This window comes from Echinops telfairi, unplaced genomic scaffold, assembly GCF_000313985.2.
Source record: "Echinops telfairi isolate 266 unplaced genomic scaffold, ASM31398v2 ScPeMD7_42;HRSCAF=159, whole genome shotgun sequence".
Classification (NCBI taxonomy): domain Eukaryota; kingdom Metazoa; phylum Chordata; class Mammalia; order Afrosoricida; family Tenrecidae; genus Echinops; species Echinops telfairi.
The window spans coordinates 4,065,618-4,087,242 of NW_022103940.1; the positions used below are offsets into that span (position 1 = coordinate 4,065,618).

A 21,625-nucleotide genomic window follows, 5' to 3' on the forward strand; every position below is an offset into this window, starting at 1 on the left:
CCCCAACTCTCTGAAATTGGCTCATTTGCATAAACAGAAATATGGTAATACTTTTATTTTACATGTGATATAATTTAGAATATTACAATTAAAATATTTTGAAACTATTAGCATTCTGTCTGTAGCCAGCAATCTGATTTATAATGTAGAATGTTTCAGTGGGCTGAAGTCTTGTGCCATATGATCCATTTATTGTTTCACTGTTTCTACAGCATTTTAGATTTCATCATCAATCTCATTTGGGAAGCTTGTAATTCGAAAGTTTTCAAAAAATACATTGAATGCAAAAGGCAAAATATGAGAATCTGCAGTTCCTTTAGCACATTGGGAGTCTCGTAGTTGCCCAGAGAAAGATGTCTTACTTTTTGCCTTTGCTTTCACATGGGTAAACTCGCATAGGACCGCCCTCACTGTTCTATTGCAAAGCATTCCAGAACTAACTAAAATGGACATGTCAACATAATAGCATCACTAGTAAATGATTTGCTAAATTTGTTTGACAACATTTGTGGGAAAATAAGATGAGAGACTGATAAGACTGTACTGATAAGCCAGTACAGTCAAAATTTTTTAGTCGAAACCCAAATAGCTACTTGGGTAATTAGTTTTGGTCGGTCTGAATGAACATCACTTTGCCAGAAAGCTGATGCCACAGAGACTTTCACATGTCCACATGTAAAAATCATATGCAAAATATCATATGAGGCATGTATTCCACTGTCAACCAGTTTTACAATATAGAGTAAAGGATGAGTTTCATGAAGCATAATCTAATGATATTTATTCATTGTCTGAAAATCTCCACATAATAGCGAAGCTGGCATTTTATCATTTTCAGAACTATAAATCATTCTAAAATCATAATGATATTACTCAAAACAGATGTGAAAGCATATGCTTACCACAGTTGTGTAAACTGCTTACTTATCACACTTAATACATGCTGAGACTTCTACTTTCACTAAATTCCCATTTAATAACTGCATTTGAAGCATTTAAAAGAAAGCTTCCCACTAAAACTGGTGTGAAGTTGAATATGCCACTCCTATTTATTAATAGCCCCATCAGGATGTGTGGACAACCTATCTGACTGAAATGAAAAAAAAACAAAAACGTTGCCATTCCATAGCAAGAGATTCTGAAATAACAGTGCATACCACTGTGTATTTCATGAAAATTAGTTATTGTACATCTGTATGTGTGCTCCAACTGATTTTTCTTGCGACCCAACAGCGTGTACACAAATCTATTTGACTTACGGAGATTTCAGTTCTGAAGGAATTAAGCATGTTATGTGCAGCGTATGCTCTTCTTAGAAATGTTGCTTTTGTGTTAAACTGTCCTTCAAACAGTCATGACTTGGAGAGAAAGCGATATCAGGCACAAATTATTGCTGGATTATGAATGTAGTTTCATGTTTAACGATAATGTCATTACCTTTATAAATGTTTGCATAATTTAATATACAGTGAACCCTCGCCACTTCGCGCTTTGACTTCCGCGGCTTCACTCTATCGCGGTTTTTGCGTAACAGCGCATGCTCTGTCATTACTGCCACTGATTGGCTCATACTGTACACGCTTCTGTCTGCATCGCTACGTATTGGAGCTACGTATCAGATGCATTTTTGCTTTTGTACAGTGTACTGTAATTGTTTGCGATTTTTAAGAAATTTTATCTAAGCCCTATGATGGCTCCTAAACGAGCTGCTTCTTCTAAGCCTTCTGACAATAAAAATAAGCGCCAGAGGAAGATGCTCACCATCCAGGAAAAGGTAAAACTTTTGGATATAAGGAATCCTACTTCACGGAATTTCATTTATCACGGTAGGGTCCAGAACCGATTAACCGCGATAAACGAGGGTTCACTGTACTAGTTAACTTCCATATGATAACCATTCTGAAACCCAACCACTCAATTTCAGAACCTGAGTGGCTTCAGCCTTTTAGTTTCTGGTGGCAAAAAGACAATATATATGGCAAGGAACCCAACCAAGGATTAATGAAATTAAAATCATATTGTTCCAAATTCCAAGTAAAATATTCATCCAGGTAATTTACACCTGGATGAAGCAAGTTTGGTCAAGAGAACAAAGAAACATTTCTCCACTAACTTTTCAGCTAATGGACCTTTTGTGGATAAATGAGCATCTTTTGTGGAAATAGGAAAAATGTACCCTATGGGGAAGTACTGACAGACCATTCGATGATCTGATAAATTACATCTGATCTTATGTTCCTTACCTAAGAGATACTGTCTCACACATGGTAACAGCCATTATGTACACCATTTCCTTTCCTAACATATTTTCAGCCATTAAACAAAGTTATACTGAGCTTTTATATCAGGGAGGTATCATTTTGAAATTATTATCCCTCCTACTTTCTTTTAACAACTATGTCAAGAAATAACTGAATATCATACAGAGGTGATACGGTACCTCAGTGGAACAAAAATTAGACTGAGGCAATATACATTAGAATTCCAGCATTAATATGCTAAATTTTCAACTGAAATATCCAAATTAATAAATATTTTGAAAATGGCTCTTAAATGTAGAGAAAAACATCACATCCCCATGACAGCTTCTAAGTTATTTCATGCATAACCGTTGGGAGTCCTTCAGATTTTCCGATATAGTTAATGAATTGCATATAACACTAGGAGATTAAAATGTCTCTGAGCAGACATTACAAAAAGACTTAGGGTAAATTTTGTAACCACATGCAGAGACAAACTTATGTTGGCATGTCATTTATAGGATTAAATAAATATGCTTCTTTAAACATGATTCTTTTACTTCTAAAATAAGCTATCCAAAATGATAATGAATATTTTCTGACTTACAGGATTGTGGATGCAATATGCAGCACGGGGATGTTAATTGAGTCAGTATCTGATTTATAGTTTGAAACGAAGAAGCAAAAATCAGTTTACCTTTATTATCCCTTTGACATTTTTTGATGGTTGGTCCATTATCCTGGTCAACAATAAGTTCCTCTCTATTGTTGGACATCATAACTATAAATAAGAGATATAGCTGAGTGATTTTCTATGCAAAACACTCAAACCAACGTCAGAGAGGCAACACATTAGTAGGCAAATTACTTCAATAATGGTGAATATCAATTTTTTGTATTAAGAGAATGTAAAGATTTTATTAGTCTGATGATCAACAAGATGCTTACTGGTATAAATGCTAAAGTATAATTAGTATATATATTATATACAACATTGACAACATCTTTTAAGTTATTTAAAATAGTTCCTGTTTTAAAATCTCTGTACATATTATTTATAATTGTGTATATTAATAACATAGTTAATATAAAATTAATAATATATTTTCCAACATACATTTCAAAAACTTACCATTTATTAGAGCATGATTTAAAAATCATTATCAAGTTTAACTCACTTCATAAACATTTTTGAAAATAGCATTTATAAAAATTAATAGATCAATAAAATTTAATTTTCTGGTAATTATTATAAATACTTCTTTATAAAACATATACTGAGAAAGGAAAACATGATGATTCTTAGTTTATAATTTTCATTCCTATTTTACTATATTTCATTCAAATATAAGAGCCCTCTAAAACATGGCCAATTTAAAATTAATGATCATCAAATATGTTACTCATTCATAGACAATCATACTATCATGTTTGGCCAATTTTGTAATGTAGATTGTGTATCATTACTGCCACTGGATTTAAGTTTGCATTATATTGGCCAGAAATTTTTTCTACAATTTTTCATTGGGAATATTTGATTTTGCTTTTAAATGTAAGTTACAATTTACTTATATTTACTTATATACACATCTGTTCCACTTTAAGCCAGCCCTCAAATAATTTCCTCTCCCTCCCTCTCTCTCTCTCTCTTTACTTTTAATGATGGGCTGGTAATAGATTCTTGGCTAGCACAGTCACACACAATGTTGGAGCAACCAGATCTTTTTTCTCCATAGAGTAAATATTGAAGACCTCTGCTCACCTCTTCCAGGTTAAATTTACTCCTTTAGGGCCATTAATCTCAAATTCTATCTCAGTGAATTTTAATAATGGCTGAATATTAGAATTGCCTAGGGAGATATCGAAAACAAAACAAAACCAAACCATGATATTCAGCTTCTACACCATTCCAAGGGAATTAATCTCTGAATGTGTGGGCTGGGCATTAGGACTGTAAAATGAAGAGTCATATTGGAGAACCATTGATCTAAAAATGATCCTGAAGAGTTACAACCAGTATATAATACTGACAGGCTAAATTAAAGTTGCGTCAATTTATACAATAGAGAAATTGTCTACTTCCTTCCTCAGCACTAATCCAGAGCCTAACAAATTCCCCATTGTCACAATCTCAGTCCTCAAATTCAGATCATATGACTGCAGTGAAGCTTGAAACAGTCACTTATGAGCAGCAAAAATGCCAAGCTCACAAGTCCACATATTAAGACTAAAGGAATATAGATACATAGTGAAATAAATACATAGTATCTACATAAATTATTATATTATGGAAAATATATACATAAAACAATGTATTTTACAAGTACAGAGGATGAACCAAGATGTTAGCTAACACAATTGGTTCAAAGTTACCACATTATAAATAAGAATTTCTTACACCTAAATGGACCTGGAAAAAATTGGAGTTACTTACTTTTTTATGCCTAGTCGGATTGAATAGTGGAAAATAATTAGCAACCAAGGTAAAACCACACAAATAATGTTGATCCTCCCCATGTCTTAGGACGCTAAGGGTTTGAAGTACCTATCCAAATGGTATTTCATTTGACTTCATAAAAATACAGTACAAAAGTCATGGCAGTAATTATTTTAATTTAGTGGGTAGATAATTCCTGGATGTTAAATGATATGATTATAGTTACTTAGTGCTAGACCCACAACTCAAAACAAGTCTCCAATAAGCCATGTAACTTCCAGTAACTTTACAGTTTTTTTGCTTATAGTATAAGATTTTTTGAGACTTAACAAATAGAAATCAATGCAAAATAATTTAAAATATTTATTATTGTAATTTTTGAGATTATCATGAATCATACATTGACTCACTCTTCATTCAGCAATTTAGGCCCTAGAGGATATTTCCTCTTCCATTCAGTGGATACTACAACTGTGACCAGGGTATTGTATCACAGTCTCTGTTATACACCAACAAATTGAGCTCAAATATACTTCCTGTAAATTTCCCATGGGTATATTTTCCCATGAGATACAAGGATACAGGAAAGGAAGACCCTTCAAGAGAACATTTAGTAGTGCTAAAATTCATTTCACTTTTCATATTGCTTCAGCAAAAAAAAACAAAAACCACTACTCCACAAAAGTAATACATATAGAGAAGGTGTCAGTTCTCCCAGCTTCTTTCATCTCTACCTATATTGCCCAATGAGGAATTTTCTGAAGATTATCTTCCAATTCCTTGGTCAGGTGAGATACTAACCCATTCTCTCTGAATGGTGATCCATCTGCGAAGGGGAGCTTGACACACTGCTGCTTGGATGGGAGGAAGTCTGACTCCCAGGACGTTGACTCTCTTCCAGAGAGGGAGCCGGAGAAGGACTCTCAGGGATTCGTTCCTGAAAACACAAAAGGAAATACTACTAGCACACACCAGTTTCTTTGTTTTGATTGGGTCATGACTTTTAAAATGTTGTTCTATTAAGTGTGATCTTAATTAGATATCCACCCTACCCAGTCATAAGGACATACACGTATACTTAAGAAAAGGCATACACGTGGTTGACACAAAATGATGGGACATTGTATTGACTGGGCAGTGTTTTGTTCTGTTGTACACCGGATCACTATGAGTCAGGAACAAGTTGACTGTCCGTGACAGCAGCAAGGTTACAAATGAGAAGAATATGAACGGTTTCAGTGCCATGCCAGGTACATGGTAAAAGCTTAAGGAAAGTTTGTTTTTATTTCCTCTCCTAGAAAATTTAAAAGGATTAGGAATGCAGGTAAAGAGAGAAGATTATTGGTTATTTTTTAGTATTAAAAAACGTATTGTGAATTAGGTGAAGGTTTGCAGAGTAGATCATAGTCATATTCAACAATCTATACATATTCTGATTAAACGCATGCATTGCAATCCTCTCAATGGACCTTCATTGGTTTCCATTCTTTTCTTTCCTAACACACAGAAATTTGTTCTTAAGTGCATGTTGTCCTCTTGATCTCTTCTTTTTTTCCATGTAGGAACCCTGCAAGTGGATTGTGGGCTCCTACTCTATTGGAATCTGATGCATGAAAAATTTTCAGCACAAAGATTTTAGAAATAATATGCCCATAGTCTGTCAAGTCTTAGGAAATACCAGTTCTGCCACCAAACAGTTTAGTAGTGATAGAACAAAATAATGAATTTCTCAAGCTAATTAATAACTTAACAATGTCAATTCCTTACTACTGTTTAATTTTTCAGTTATAATTTATGAATTTGAGTAACAACCAAACCTATTTATGCATGCTTTTACAATAACGGTGGCATTTCCCAATATTATTGTGATTATATAAATTTTACTATAAACAATTTCACTTTACTGATGTAGAAATTTTAGTCATTCAGTTACTTTGATTTTTAAAATAGCTAAATTGAATGGTTTGTGTACATAGACAATGATTGTAACTGAATGAATAATAGACATGATAGGACAAAGAATGTTTGTTCTATCAAATATTTAATTAATCCACAATAAATTTATTAAAGTAAATGTTCTCATTATTGGTAATCATGATGTAAGTATTCTAATTATCATAACATTTAAAGTGTATTAGTCAGCTATGTACTCATGTTTTCACACTGATTTTGCATTCAAAGTCCCCAAATTTATACATCTCCTAAAAAGAAATTGTGTTTTATGCAAAAGTAAAATTATGAGAATTCTAGGTTATAATTTCATTTTTAATATTTCTGTTTGCAATTCTGGTATACAGAATAAAAAGCCCCTAAATGTCCACCTTCCATTCCCTGGAACTCAAGAATATGTTACTTTACATGGCAAAAAGGACTTTGAAGATGTTAATGATCCTGAAATGGGGTGGTTATACCGGATTATTCAAATAAGCACAATTTAATCAAAGGAATTCTGAAAACTGGAAGAGAGAGAAAGAAAGGAGTCAGAAGGAGATGTGACTACAGATGAATAATCAGGGAGATACAGCCTTACTGAATTTGAAAATGAAGAAGTGGTTGTTATTGTTTCTACGTGACTTTGAGTCCATTCTAACATAGTAACATGCACAATAGAACAACAACAACAACAAAAACTACCAAGTAATATGCCGATTTCATAACCACTGCACATTTTTACCCATTGGAGTAGCCACTGTGTCAATGCATCTCATTCTTTTTAACTCATGCTCTGCCTCCACCAATCATGATACTCTTCTCTCGAGCTTTATCCTTCCTGATAATATGTCCAAAGTATAGAAAACGGTCTCACTTTCTTTGCTTTTCATTAACATTCTGGAAGTACTTCAAAAGCGTCAATTCTTCACTTTGCCTTATTGATTTTACACCTATTGCATGCATATGAGGCGTTGAACAATACCATGGCTTGGGTCAGGCACACTTTAGACCTCACAGTGACATCTTTGCCCATTAACACTAAATCGGTCCTGTGCAGCAGATTTACTCAGTGCATTGTTGTTAGGAGCCATCCAGTAAGTTCTGACGCATAGCAACCCTATGCACAACAGAGCTAAACTTTGCCCATCCTATACCATACTTACAATTGTTCCTATGCTTGAGCCAATTGTAGCAGCCAATATATTTCATTGAGGAAATTCCAATTTTTTGGTACCCTTCTCCTTTATCATGCATGATGTCCTTCCCTAGGGTCTGATTTTTTTCCTGTCACTCTGTCCAAACTAGGTGAGACCCAGTCTCTAAATCCTTAACTATAAGCAGTGTGGTCATACTTCTCCAAGACAGAATTGCTTGTAATTTTTGTAGTCTATTGCACTTTCAATATTCTTCTCCTGCCCCATAATTCACATGTATGAGCTACTTTATTCAGTGTCATTGTTTTGATTTCCTGCCAGCCTTTTTAAGGCACAAATTGTGGATCTAGTGAAAAGAAAACCTTGACCACATCAATAAGTTATCTCTTTATCATGATGTTAAGTAGTGCCCAAACATGAGGACTTTTGTTTTCCTCATATTTAGGTACAGCCAGTACTTCAGGCTGTATTATTTAATCTTCATCAGACAGTTCCTCAATTCAACTTTGTTTTCAGTAAGCAAGGTTGTATCAACTTCAGGTTCTATCACTTGCACACTACTCATTAATGAGTCTTTCTGATACCATGTTATTCTTCATATAGTCTAGCTTCTCAGTTTATTTCCTCAGCATTCAGAATGAGTAAGCATGTTGAACAAATACAACACTGGTGGCATATTTCATTATTTTAAACCATGTCGTAACCCCTTGTTCTATATGAATGACTACTGTGTTAGTCCAGGTTGACAAGAGAAACAAATCCAGAGGTACTCATATGTGTATAAGAAAGAGCTTCATATACAAGAGCAATTGAATATTGTGAAAACCTCCCAGCTCAGTCCAGATCAAGTCCATAAGTCGGATACTAGCCCCTATGTCTGATACCAATCTAAAAAGTCCTCTTCAGACTCACGAAACACATGCAATGAGGCTGAATGCAGGAAGATCATAGGCCAGTGGGTGCAAAGTCTTGTGGATCCAGTAGTGGTAAAAGCATCTCAGTGCTGGCTGGGGTCTCCACATGGCTCCTCCAGTTCCCAGGGCATGGGGTCTATCAGGATAGTGCCATGTGTCTTATCAGTAGAGCATCTCTCAGGGAGTGAGTCAATAGAGTGTGTCTCCTGCCTCCAAGGAGTAAATACAGGAGTTCCCAGAATTCTCAGAAGGCCACACCCACACAGAGGCCTCATTGGTTATGATCTGATTGACAGACTAGACAATACCCCTTCACTTTTAATCCTCTCAAGTCACATATTGACACCAGATTATGAAACTACCACAACTACCTCTTTGTCTATATACAAGTTTCCAATGAGTAGACTTAAGTGTTATGGACTTCCTCCATCACAATGTGATATGCAGTTTGTTATGATCCACACAGTCCTTTGCATAATTAATAAAACACAGTGAATCATGTTTCTTATATTCTGCTTTCAAGCAAGATACATATGATAGCAGGAATGTCGTCTTGTGAATCAGGTTTGCATTACTAGCAGTTCCCTGGGGATATATTGCTGCTGTCATTTTATAATTATCTTTATAATACTTTTAGTTTCATGTGATATTAATGATATTATACCATAATATCTGCCTTCTTTTGGATCTTTTTTGGGGGGGGTATGGACATAAATATAGATCTCTTTCTGTAGGTTACCAGGTAGCTATATTCCAAATTTTTTCCATAGGCAAGTCAATGCTTCCATCATCATTTTCCTTATTTGATACACCTCGATTTACATTTTGTCCATTCTTGTGCTCTTGTCTTTTCACCAGGGTTATCTGTGCAGCTTGAACCCCTTCCTTCTATATCATTTGGCTGTTGATCAAATTCTATCTCCTGAAATTGTTGAACATCCACCAATTCTTTTTGTTACAGAGGGTCTGTGTATTTCTTCTATCTTCTTTGATGCTTCCTTTATCCTTCCATATTTTGCCTTTAGAATGCTTCAATATTCCAACTCAAATCTAAGTCTTTTCTCTCCAGGTCTTTCAGCTTATGAGCTGTCACATATGTTCTTCCCTTTAGTTTTATAACTCCAGGTCTGTGCAAGTATCATTATAATATTTTGCCTTCTTGAGCAGCCCTTTGAAACTTTCTGTTCAGCTTTTCAACTTCATTTATTCCTGTTCCTTTAGGTTTTGTACACTCAAGACAAAGTTTCAAGAAGTCTTCTAACATCTATTTTAGTCTTTTGTTTCATTTATATCTTTCCAATGACCTTTTGCTTTCTTCGTGTAGGATGTTCTTAAGGCCGTCCTACAACATGCCTGGTCATTGGTTTGCAATTCATTAAATCTCTTCTTGATATGTTCACCAAATTCAGGTGTGATGTACTTAAGGTTGTAATTTGGTTCTAGTGGACTTGTTTAAATATTATTAACTTTCAACTTGAATTTCATATGTGTAATTAATGGAATGTTTTGCTGTCAACCTCTAATATTGTTCTGACTGATGGTAATGAGCTTCTCTATTGTCTTCTCATTTCTAGTTGATTTGACTCCTATATATATTCCATTTGACAAGATCCACATGTATAGTCACTCTTTATGTTATGTATAAAAGGTATTTGCAATGAATCAGTTATTGATCTTGAAAATTCTAGCATGTTATCCCTGGTGCAGTTTATATACAAAAGGTCGTATTTTCCAACTGCTAAGCGTTCTCCTTTTTTCAATGATTTGCATTCAAATCAGCAGTAATTATCAATGCATCTTGATTGCATGCTTGCCAAATTTCACATTGCAGAAGTTAGCATATATTTTTAATTTTCTTTGTATTTGGCATTATCATTGGGTCCATAAATTTGAATAACATTTGTTATAAATGGTCTTCCTTTTGGAGTGTAGATACACTGTCGCTAATAGGGTTGTACTCCTAGATAGATCTTGCCGTCTAATTTTTGACAATAAATGTGTTGGCATTCCTCTTCAATTTGTCATTCCTGGAGTAGTAGACCATATAATTGTCAAATTCCAAATGGTTAATACCAGTCCATATCAACTCACGAATTCCTAGAATATGGATCATTAATCATTCGCTTTCACTTGGACACCTCATATTCTTTGATTCATACTTTTTGATTCATACGTTTCCGCCACTCAAATATCTTTTTTTTTTTTTTGTACTGTGATGACTTGTGTATTGCTGTTACCCTACAAGTGATTTCACTAGTATTGAAAACATTAGCAGGGTCATCCATTGAACAAGCTTCAGCAGAGCTTCTAGACCAGGGGTTAGCAAACTGAAGCCCAGGTACCTTATGCAGCCCTTTGGGCATGTACATGTAGCCCTGAAGTAAAAGTGAACTAGTTTAAAGGATATTTATCAAATAATGGTAATTCCGTTGCTTTTTAAAAATGTATTTATGGTTCTTGAGTGATTTTTAAGTTGTTGTGAAGGACAGGATTGTGTCTTCTATTTCAAAAGTGTGCCTACCCTTGTTCTAGACTAATGAATGACTTCCATGCAAAACCTGGTAATCTACTTTTGGAAAAAGAGGGGGGCAGTGAAAACTTTATGTATAGCAGTAGGAAATATTCTAATATAGTGCAGGTAGCAGAACCACAAAGGTTATAAGGCACTCAAAATTGACTATGGGACAGCTAGTTACCTCCTTCAAGTCACTGTCAGCCTTAATGATGTGCATGGAGTACAATTTTCATAATCGTCATTTATGGAGGGACACAACTCCAGACAAGAATAAACATCTGCAATCATCCAATATTGATTAGGATAAGGTATGGCAGAAGGGCTTGGGCATGGCTATTTTATCCATCAAATTAACTGAGTGCATGTGAGATTTATACATCAGTTCCAATATGGAAGACTTCTAGAAACAGGGAAAAACAAGGAAATACATTCTTTACTGGAGCTTCTAGACAGAAATTCATCTCTGCTAATATATTGATTTTAACCCAATATGACATGTCAGACTTGTTACATACAGAAATAGAAAACAATATATTTTCATTGTTTAAACTATCAAATTTGTTGTAATTGGTTACAAAACCATTAGAGAGCTATAATAAGCATTGCATTATATTCTTTATTTAAAATACTATTTTACATGATTACTTGGAAGTTAATTAACATAAAATAACATCAATAAAATGAATAGTAGAATTTGAGTGTAGTATGAATAGTATTATACTAGGGAATTTCAAAATGTTTGTGGAAAAATAAAATGAAAAGATTATGGGAATTTTGCATAAGCTATTGGAAGCAACTCATATAATAACTAAGCACACATAATTTTGAATGTATACTAAAATTTCAAGGTTCTATAGATGTCACCACACTTCAACAACAATGTTTAAAAACAGAGTACTACACAAACATTTATATATTGTACTCAGGGAACTACTTGCAAGAATCGTATGATAATGTTTTCAAATAATTATATATTTACTTTGAAAAGATAGAATTTGGTTGGAGGGAAAAATATCTTAAGCCCTTATTCCAAACTCGTTCACTCTTTTATAAAAAACTGTGTTGTTTATGAATTTTAAAATTTAATCCAAACTGTCTGGAGGAAAATCAAAATACCATGCATGTACAGAAACACACACACATACAAACTGATGCATGTGCACAAGTACACACACACACACAAAAAGCAATGCAAGGAAATTAATATATGAGGCCAAAATCTGTTTTTATCTTTTCCTTTTCTATTTTTAATTAGTTTATTGGTTCTGTGCTAAAATGTGTGTGTAAAATCTTAGGACATTCTATATTCATCTTTGGATTCTATACTGGGAGATTTGCTGGGAAATATGAATTCAATGAATTACAGTTATTACTAATGAACTTATAAATGAATGGAGAGTGACTATACTGGCAGTTACTGTGCAAAAATAGAACACAAGAAACAGAAGTACTTTGTAGTACAAACAAGAATCACACGCACTACAATATATTGTATTGGCAATACATAAACCTTTTTTAGTGATTCACAAATTTGATGGTTTGGAAAAGCATGAAAATTCAACTGATAATGATTCTTGTTATTGCCTACTATGCCTAATAAATTAAAGTTCATTCTAAACACTCATTTTCACAAATAGAAAATACTATTTATTATGTAAATAAAACACAATGGTACAATGAATGATTCTCTAAAAAGCTTAAAATTAGCCTATTATTGACCAACATGAACTTGAGTAATTTACCCTAAACCTTTCTTTGCCAATTTCAACATCATGTAATATCACATAATAAACTGTGAGGATATGCTTTAGAATAATTATTAAGAGTGACAGTTACATTTACATGAAATAATATTTCTGCTTTAAGATTTCATAGCTTATATTTTTCAAGTTGATTTTAGTGTTAATTGACTGCTATTGTTTTCAAAGTTAGCAAAGAAGTCAACTTTTTTCATTATGCGATCTACTGAAAGTATGTTCAAATTTTTATTAAAAACAAGTTAGTTTAAATATATGTATGGATGTGTGTGTATATATATTCCACATATATATAGAATTGGGATGTTTAATTTATCCTAATATGATAGTTCTATGTACAATTTCTCCTTTGTACATAAACAGTCATTTTTCCAGCCCTGTAATCAGTATGCATCTGTTCAGTTACTTAACTGCAATGTGTCTTGGTTCATTAGATGGCTACTGGTGTGGCTTAGCTTAGTTAAAAATTTACAGCAAGTTAATCTTTTATATTACAAATGAGAACACAAATGATAATGTCCTGACTATTGTCCAAATACAGGGTTCACAATATTTGCAACAAATTGATAAAGATATTTTAAAGTGGAAGTGACAAATCTAAATCCCAATCATGGTTACATATTGATTGCTTCATTTTACTTGGCAATTTTGAATCCTACAACCTCGCTACTAAATATGTATTTTATTTTACCCCCATCAAAAACACCCGCTGTTCTTTTGAAAAACTGCAGGACTATTTTCAAGATGACCTTAAAGAAGTGGAGGAGGCAGATTTTCAAAATTAGTATGTATTTTCCCAATCAAATCCCTATATTCCCCTGCAATTAGTAAGAATATGTACAAGAGTAACTACAATACTAACTCAGATTCTAAAATGCATTTGTATAGTTCAAACCTGATGCCTACAAAGTAAAAACTTTATTAAAATTATTAATTAATAGTTAATATCTTCCTTCTATCATACAATTTCTCTTTCTTTTGTGAAATATCATGAAGAGACCAGGAAGATGATTACCTTTTAAATTACTTCTGAATCTACTTAAAGAGTAGGAACCATGCTGACAAAATTCCCTTTTTCAGTAAGGTTTAACAAAGTCAATTTGGTTTAGGATTTGGTTTATTAGCACTAAAGTATCAATTTGACCCTTTTCATAGAGATCTAATGTAGTCTTTTAAATTCTTCAAAATATGGTATTATACACAGACTGTAGGTAGCAGTACAATTTGTGTAACAAACATTTATACCATGTGCTTACATGTATGCATATATATGTATGTTTTTCTTTTAAGGAGTACCATTTTACTATTGACTTGTAATATGAGGGTAAGTCAGAAAGCATTCCTGCTAGAGCTCCCTATCATAAATGCACGAGTTTGTTCCAAACAAAATGTGTTTGAACATGTCTTTCCCATCAGTAGATAGCTACAGGCACATTTCCTTAGTAATGCGCTTATCAGGATGCCTTCAAAACAGTTCAATCAAAACAGTGGTTTCTGAGGAATCTGCTGGGTCAGTTCAAGTCAAGGCAGAGAAGGTAATGTTCAGAATTTTATGGTTGACTGACTTTTAGGATTTCAAAGGAATAATTTTCATAGATTTTCTAAGGACACAGTGCAATCACAGCAACCTATTAGGGAGACATGCCAATAAACTAAATGCTATTTAAGAAAGAAAACTTCATTGGTGAGAAAAGGTCCAGGAAATTATGCAGAGCTTTTTGTGCTGTTTTGCTTGGTTTTCCTGTCAGAACAATGTACCTGCTCATTCTTGTAAGATGGCAAGACCTGTCTTGTTAGAAATTCATTGGGAAGACTTACTCCATCCATTCCACAGCTCTGACCTTGCTCCTATCCTTAACCCAAAGTACTTTTCAAAGGAACATGAGTTGAGTCCCCTCAGGATGCCTAAATTGTTGTTTTAATGCGATGCAAATTAATGAGCACAGAATTCTTCTGGAGTGAGTTAGATGGATAGAAATACCTTCTTCAGAAGTGTATAGACCTATACTGAGAATATATTCTGAAACAATAGCTTCTTACTTACATATTTTTGTTTCATCAATGTTTCTATGATATTTTACCAATAGTTTTTTACTTTGCTATAAAATTTATCTTATTATTTTTATATGAATTGAACTCTATTGTCACCATAATTACTCTTCCAAATGTTAATCTATTGATGGGTTTCTGAGGAGTTCATGTAATGTCACTGATGCTGAATGACTTGGAAATTTATCTGAATGATAGATATTTTATTCATAGATATTATACGGTCCTTATACGGTTCTGTCACCAGACTTCTGCAGAAGCAGAACTGACAATAGGTTGACTGAATGTAATAATAATACGGGGGGTAGAACAATAAAAAAATTGGTCATTGTTGCAGTTAGCTTGTTTTATCATGAGCTCTTGGGAAGAATTTAGTGGCCAAACTTAATATTCTCTGAATACTATTGGAAACATGTTTATATATTATTAAGAGCTAAATTTATAATCAGTCTATATTTGATGATTACTGATTCAAAATTATATTTAACTTAACATAGATATGTCAGGGTTTTCCTGAATTTAGGAAAAATTTAGGCAAGGAGGCACTTGAGGCTAAAAATGCAAAACAAAATAACAAACATCTTGATTCAATTTAGTAATTATTGAGCTATTAATTCCAGGCTAATGTTATCACCATCTATAGATTTCATTAGTCTATAAAACGGTGAATCTACAATATTCTTGTATTGTATCAAGAGTTGCTTAGTAACTTACCAATGGCATGATAAAAAAATAATGCTTAAAACGTAAGAGCTTCTACAATGCAATGGTTGTAAAAGTGTAATATAAATCTTGCCTTATGATAGGCAGTGTAACTTGGTGCATAGGAAAGGGTGTCAGATTGGAGAGTCAGCTGAAACAGAACTATGAGAAAGTTCAAAATCATAGGCACGCCTTATACCCTAGTGGAAAAAAGACCCTCGCACCTTTCCAATATGATCAACTTGTCCTGGAAGAAGCTAGCAGCATAATGGAAACTGGAATTAGCCATTATATCTGCTCATAGCATGCTAATCATCTAAAGCTGGGGAATGGATCGTTTAATGAAAAATGCATGTCTTTCACATCATGTTGTGGACTTGGCATTCTGCCACCCATCCACAAACCTGAACAAATGAAAAAGACCCTCGATTCTCACTGAATGCATATTTTAAGTGATAGTACTATTCTAAAAGATTAGAGTAAGTCTTTTTTCCACAGGATACCTACAATAAGACTACTAGTGATCATTCAGTAAATTTGAATTATTACCTAAAACCCTCTCTGTACTGACTAATTTTTAATACCAGATGTTCACATACTAATGCCACTGCCTTATGACCATTTCCTAACAATTCACTAATTGCCAGCTGCTCAGCCATACAAAACATTCAGCTAATCAGGTGGTGTTGGTAAATAGCTAAATAACATCTTGCTACATATTTTTAAAAATTGTTATCAGAGATTATGGCATACTGGCATCTCAAAGTTTTCCACAAATGCAGAAAAGAATGTAGTATAAGATACATAAATATAAAATAGGGAATATACATATATACCAGTCAGGTACTTTATCTATTTTTTAAAATCATTTTATTGGGGGCTTGTACAACTCTTATCACAATCCATATATACATCCACTGTGCCAAGAACACTTGTACATTTGTTGTCATCATCTTTCTCAAAACAATTGCTTCTGCTTGAGCCCCTTGGTATCAGCTCCTCATTTTCTCCCTCCCTCCCCGTTCCCCCCTCCCTCATGAACCTTTGATAATTTATAAATTATTATTATTTTGTCATATCTTACACTGTCCGATGTCTCCCTTCACTCACTTTTCTGTTGTCCATCCCCCAGGCAGGAGGTATATGTAGATCCTTGTAATCAGTTCACCCTTTCCACTCCACCCTTCCTCCACCCTCCCGATTTTGCCACATATATTTAGGCACTTCACTGAAGGATAAATAGCTGTGCAATCCTTTTTTTGCCATAAAGTTTTTTTTCTTTAAATCATTTTATCGGGGGCTCGTACAAGTCTTATAACAATCCATACATACATCCATTGTGTCAAACATATTTGTACATTTGTTGCCATCATCATTCTCAAAACATTTGCTCAAAACAAAAAAATAGCTGTGCAATCCTAATGATCATAATGTGATGTTCACCTATATTAATAGCTGAGCCCAACACTAAAGAAATCTGAGTCAGAACTAAAGGCTACCATGTGCCTGGCCTACCAATATTCCCAAGTTGGTTTCTGGCAAACAACAACAAAAAATTTGTGTGCAGTGTATAATGTGTTCTTCACTCTTGAAACGTAAGTCTATATCATTAATGATCATCTATGTTGGAAACTCTCCCCAAAGTTTAATATCCAATGAATCCATCTTTCATTCATGCATGAAACAGACATTTATTTAGTCCTCAATGTATCCCTGGGGATTGAATAAATGCCTTTGATTGTGTGTTCATAACATATAGATGCTCATACACGCAAACACTGAAAGATTACATAACATTAAGGTGACCAGATTTTAACATTGGTAAAGCGGGACACCATTGACGGGGGGCAGGGGGGGTGGGGTTGGGGATGTATCTTGATTAAAAATTTGGTCTATATGGAGCAACAAAAATTTTCATAGAATGCAAAAATAGTATTGTAATATATATATTTTAATTTCAACATAAGTACAATATACAAATATAATACATTAAAAGTTATGTATAGTATTAGTTTGTTCTTTGGCATATTTCTCATTGGAGTGAATTTTTTTAGTAGATTGCTGTCATTGTTTAAAAGGTCATGAACATTTTCACAAGAATTTGTTAAATTGTATTTCACACATAAATTGGCTTTCAATGTCGCAACACTTAATTGTGAATTTTCTGATGTCCACACTTTATTGACTGTAGAAAAAACGCATTTGGTCACAGCATTAGTTCCTCGTACGGACGGCGCGTGTTCCACAATTTTTAGTGCATGGAACATGGTTTGTTTCAGAATGATGAAATATTTCTAACCATTTGTTCTCTATTGTGATTTTTGCTGATGCCCAAGATTTAACCTTTTCCTTATCAACATATATTTTTAATAATGATACCTCATTAAAAAGATCATTTTCGGAAATAGTCCTATCTGGGAAATTTTGAGTAATATGATCAAATGATTTTTGTACATCATTCCAATACTGTCTGCTAAACTCAAGAAATTGTATGTATTTATGAAATAAATAAATAAATTACTTACCTAAATTATCTGAATAGCTGATTTGTTGACATCACTTGTTTAACTAGCACTAGCACACAGTATGATGTGCATCATCTGAGAGACAGTTACAAAATGTTCTCGTCATTGCCAATGCCAAAAAATGCCATTGTTCATGAAGTCCAAACAATGGTGGTCGAATTCTAACAACTGATCAACAATGCAAACTTTGATAAGCAGTTCTCAACAATTCTTTGTTATTATTAAAGTTTAACATTATAAAATTAACAAAAATAATATAAAACTCATATCCTGGCGAAATAGCCACATGGCAGCAGAAAACCGTATATTCCCTTCCCATTCTCCGGCCATTCCCTATCTTGTCGTGCATTCTTTCCAAAAATTGGGACTTTTTTATAACACCACAGGACATGGGACAAATTGTTAAAAATCGGGACTGTCCCACCAAAGCGGGACGTCTGGTCACCTTAATGCAAATCATATTTACTATTATATTAAAATCTACATCCATCCCTTGCCCCTACTCTGCACCAGCATTAAATCCTTCTTTTGTGGTATGAAGTTCAAGGTAGGCTTAATGAATGTACAAATGCTCTCTGGAATGAGAGATCAATCATTTTAAGTCTTCTCACTGCTGTAGTTACCTTTGGTCCTGATACTTATAAGAGTTACTGTTTCTTAGGCTAGCACTCAACAGTGACATTCATCCAAAATTAATACTCTTTCTGTATATATTCTAAGTGTGAAACACAAATAAAAATACCATCTTGGAGCATTTACTAGCTGCCAAACACAGGTCTGAGTTATAATTTATTTTAATTTATCATTAATTGGGAGTTAATACATATATCATTCCATAGTTCAATCACACCAAGCAGTATTGTACAATTGCTACCACAATCAGTTTCCAAACATTCTTTTTCTTCCTGCACTCCTTGACATCATTTCCCTTTTACTCTCCCCACCACCACTGTAACCATCCTCCCCACCCCCAAAAAAGAAAAAAAACCTTTATTCTACTTGCTGTCCCTATAGGTTCACCGATTCTGGGATTCATATACTGAAAGACAAGAAGACATTTAACACAACTTCAAGAGAATGAACCCCAACGACATAACACCTCTGAGATAAACACTGACATGAACAAACAAAAACATAACACTTTTTTGAGGGATTAGAGGAACTGAAACATGAGCAGGTTAAGTATTTTTCTTAAGAGTACAAAACCAGAAGTAGTGCAATAAGGATTTAAAAATTCAAAAAATTAATCTGATTTTAGAGCCTGTATTCTTAGAACTTATATTAAAACATTAGGCCGTACTGCACCCAACAAATTCTCCTTTTGTATGCAAAAGCAGCATGTTATTATTGAGAGCTATGAAGTCAGTTCTGAATCATAGCAACTCTATGTACTACAGAACAAAACACTGTCTGGTCCTGAACCATTCACAAAATTATTGTATTTGAGCTCATTATTGCAACCACTGTGTCAAACCATCTCCTTACGTGTCTTCCTCTTTTTTGCCTCCCCTCTACTATATCACACATGATGTCTTTTTCCAGCCACTGGTCTCTCTGGGTAACACACCCAAAGTACTTGAGAGATGAGGACATTCCATCCTCACTTCTAAGGAGTGTTACGGCTGGACTTCTTCCCAAACAGATTGATTTGTTTGTTAGTATTTTTCTCCAGCCATTATTCAAAATCATCGATTCTGCCTTGGCTTTCCTTATTCAATGGGCAACTTTCACACAATGTTTTTGTTGTTGTTAGGTGCCAATGAATCGGTTACGGCCCATAGTGACCCAATGCATAAGAGAACAATGCACTGCACAGTCCTGCACCGTCCTTGACATTGTTCCTTTGTCGGTCCTTTGTTGCAGTCACTGTGTCAATCCATCTTGTTGAGGGCCTTCTGATTTTTCGCTGCCCCTCCAGGTTGCCAAGTATAATGTCCTTCTCCAGCCACTGGGATCTCTTGACAACATGTCCAAATTATGTTAGACACGGTCCCACCATCCCTGCCTCCAAGGAGCATTCGGTCTGTACCTCCTCCAAGACAGACTGGCCAGTCCCCTACCACTTGTCCGTTACTTTGTCATACTGCAGTGGCTTGTGTGCCGCTGTGATATTGGAAGCTATATCAATGGTCTTTCAAATGCCAACAGGGTCGTCCAAAATGTACAGGTTTCAGCAGAGTTTCCAGACAAAGAACAGCCAACAAAGAACTAAGGTGCTCACTTCAGAGGAAGGAGCCACTGAAAATCTTACGCTTACCTCGAAACACATAATAGAAAGTGATTGCAAACACCATGGCTTGAGTCAAGCACACCTTAGTCCTCAAAGTGATATGCTACATTTTCAGCATTTTTAAAAGGCCTCGTGCAACAGATTTATTCAATGCAACATATGTCCTTTATCTTTTGACTGCTGTTCCCATAAGAATTGATTGTGGATCCAGGTAAGACCAAATCATTGACAACATCAACCTTATCTCCATTTATTATGATGTTACTTATTAGTCCAATTGTGAGGATTTTGGTATTCTGGACTTTGATTGTAATCCATACTGAAGGCTGAAATCCTTGATCTTCATCAGTAAGTGTTTATATTCAGCAAGCAAAGTTGTGTCATCTGCATATCTCAGGTTTTTAATAAACTTCTCTCTAAACCTGAGGACACATTCTTGTTCATATGATGTAGTTTGTCTGATTTGTTCTACATACAGATTGAATGAATATAGTGAGAGTATACAACCCTGTCACATACTTTAACTGATTTTAAACCTTGTTGTGTCCACACAACTACCTCTTGATCCATGTATATGATTCTGTGTTGCAACTTAGGGTCCTAAATATTAATATTATGTAATTAAATGTAAATAACTACATATAGTTAGTGGGTACCATATGGACAGCACTCCTGTAGTATATATCTAACCAAAGAATGTAGCTTATTATTCTTTTTACAGGTAAGAGGAAAAGCCACAGATTTTTAAAGAAAGTAAAGAAATGACGTTATTTATAGTAAGTTAATTTTCTAAAAAAATATAAAATTTTACTTATAGTTTGATAAATTTTCTCACTTCTGAAGTCTTCAGAAAATTAACTGTGTGTTACTGATGTGCATTAAACATTCCTACTACAGTAGCATTATTGACAACTTGGTTGTCAATATTGACAATATGGCAGCCAATAGTTACAACTCTCTACTATTTCCCCCCCAAAAAATATTTATTGATTTATCTTTTTTAAGATTTGTCAAACAGTTGTATAACATATTAAACATTTCTAAATAAACAAAAAATGTAAGGTAGGTTGATTTGAAAGATTGTTTTGCTTTTGTTAATGTGAATGGGAGAAAATTGGCATGGGGTTGATTTACTAAATATTTCACATTTGATATAATTCTTTGCTTTGA

The 21,625-nt window shown here is 34.2% G+C and overlaps 1 protein-coding gene across 1 annotated transcript in view; it reads right to left on the reverse strand.

The window, feature by feature from the left end:
* Positions 1-21,625, reverse strand: part of DACH2 (dachshund family transcription factor 2) — a 781,274-nt gene that overhangs the window by 115,246 nt on the left and 644,403 nt on the right. The window contains exon 7 of the mRNA XM_030885734.1: positions 5,479-5,614. Coding sequence (XP_030741594.1) covers positions 5,479-5,614 — 136 coding nt within the window. The remainder of the gene's footprint in view (positions 1-5,478; positions 5,615-21,625) is intronic.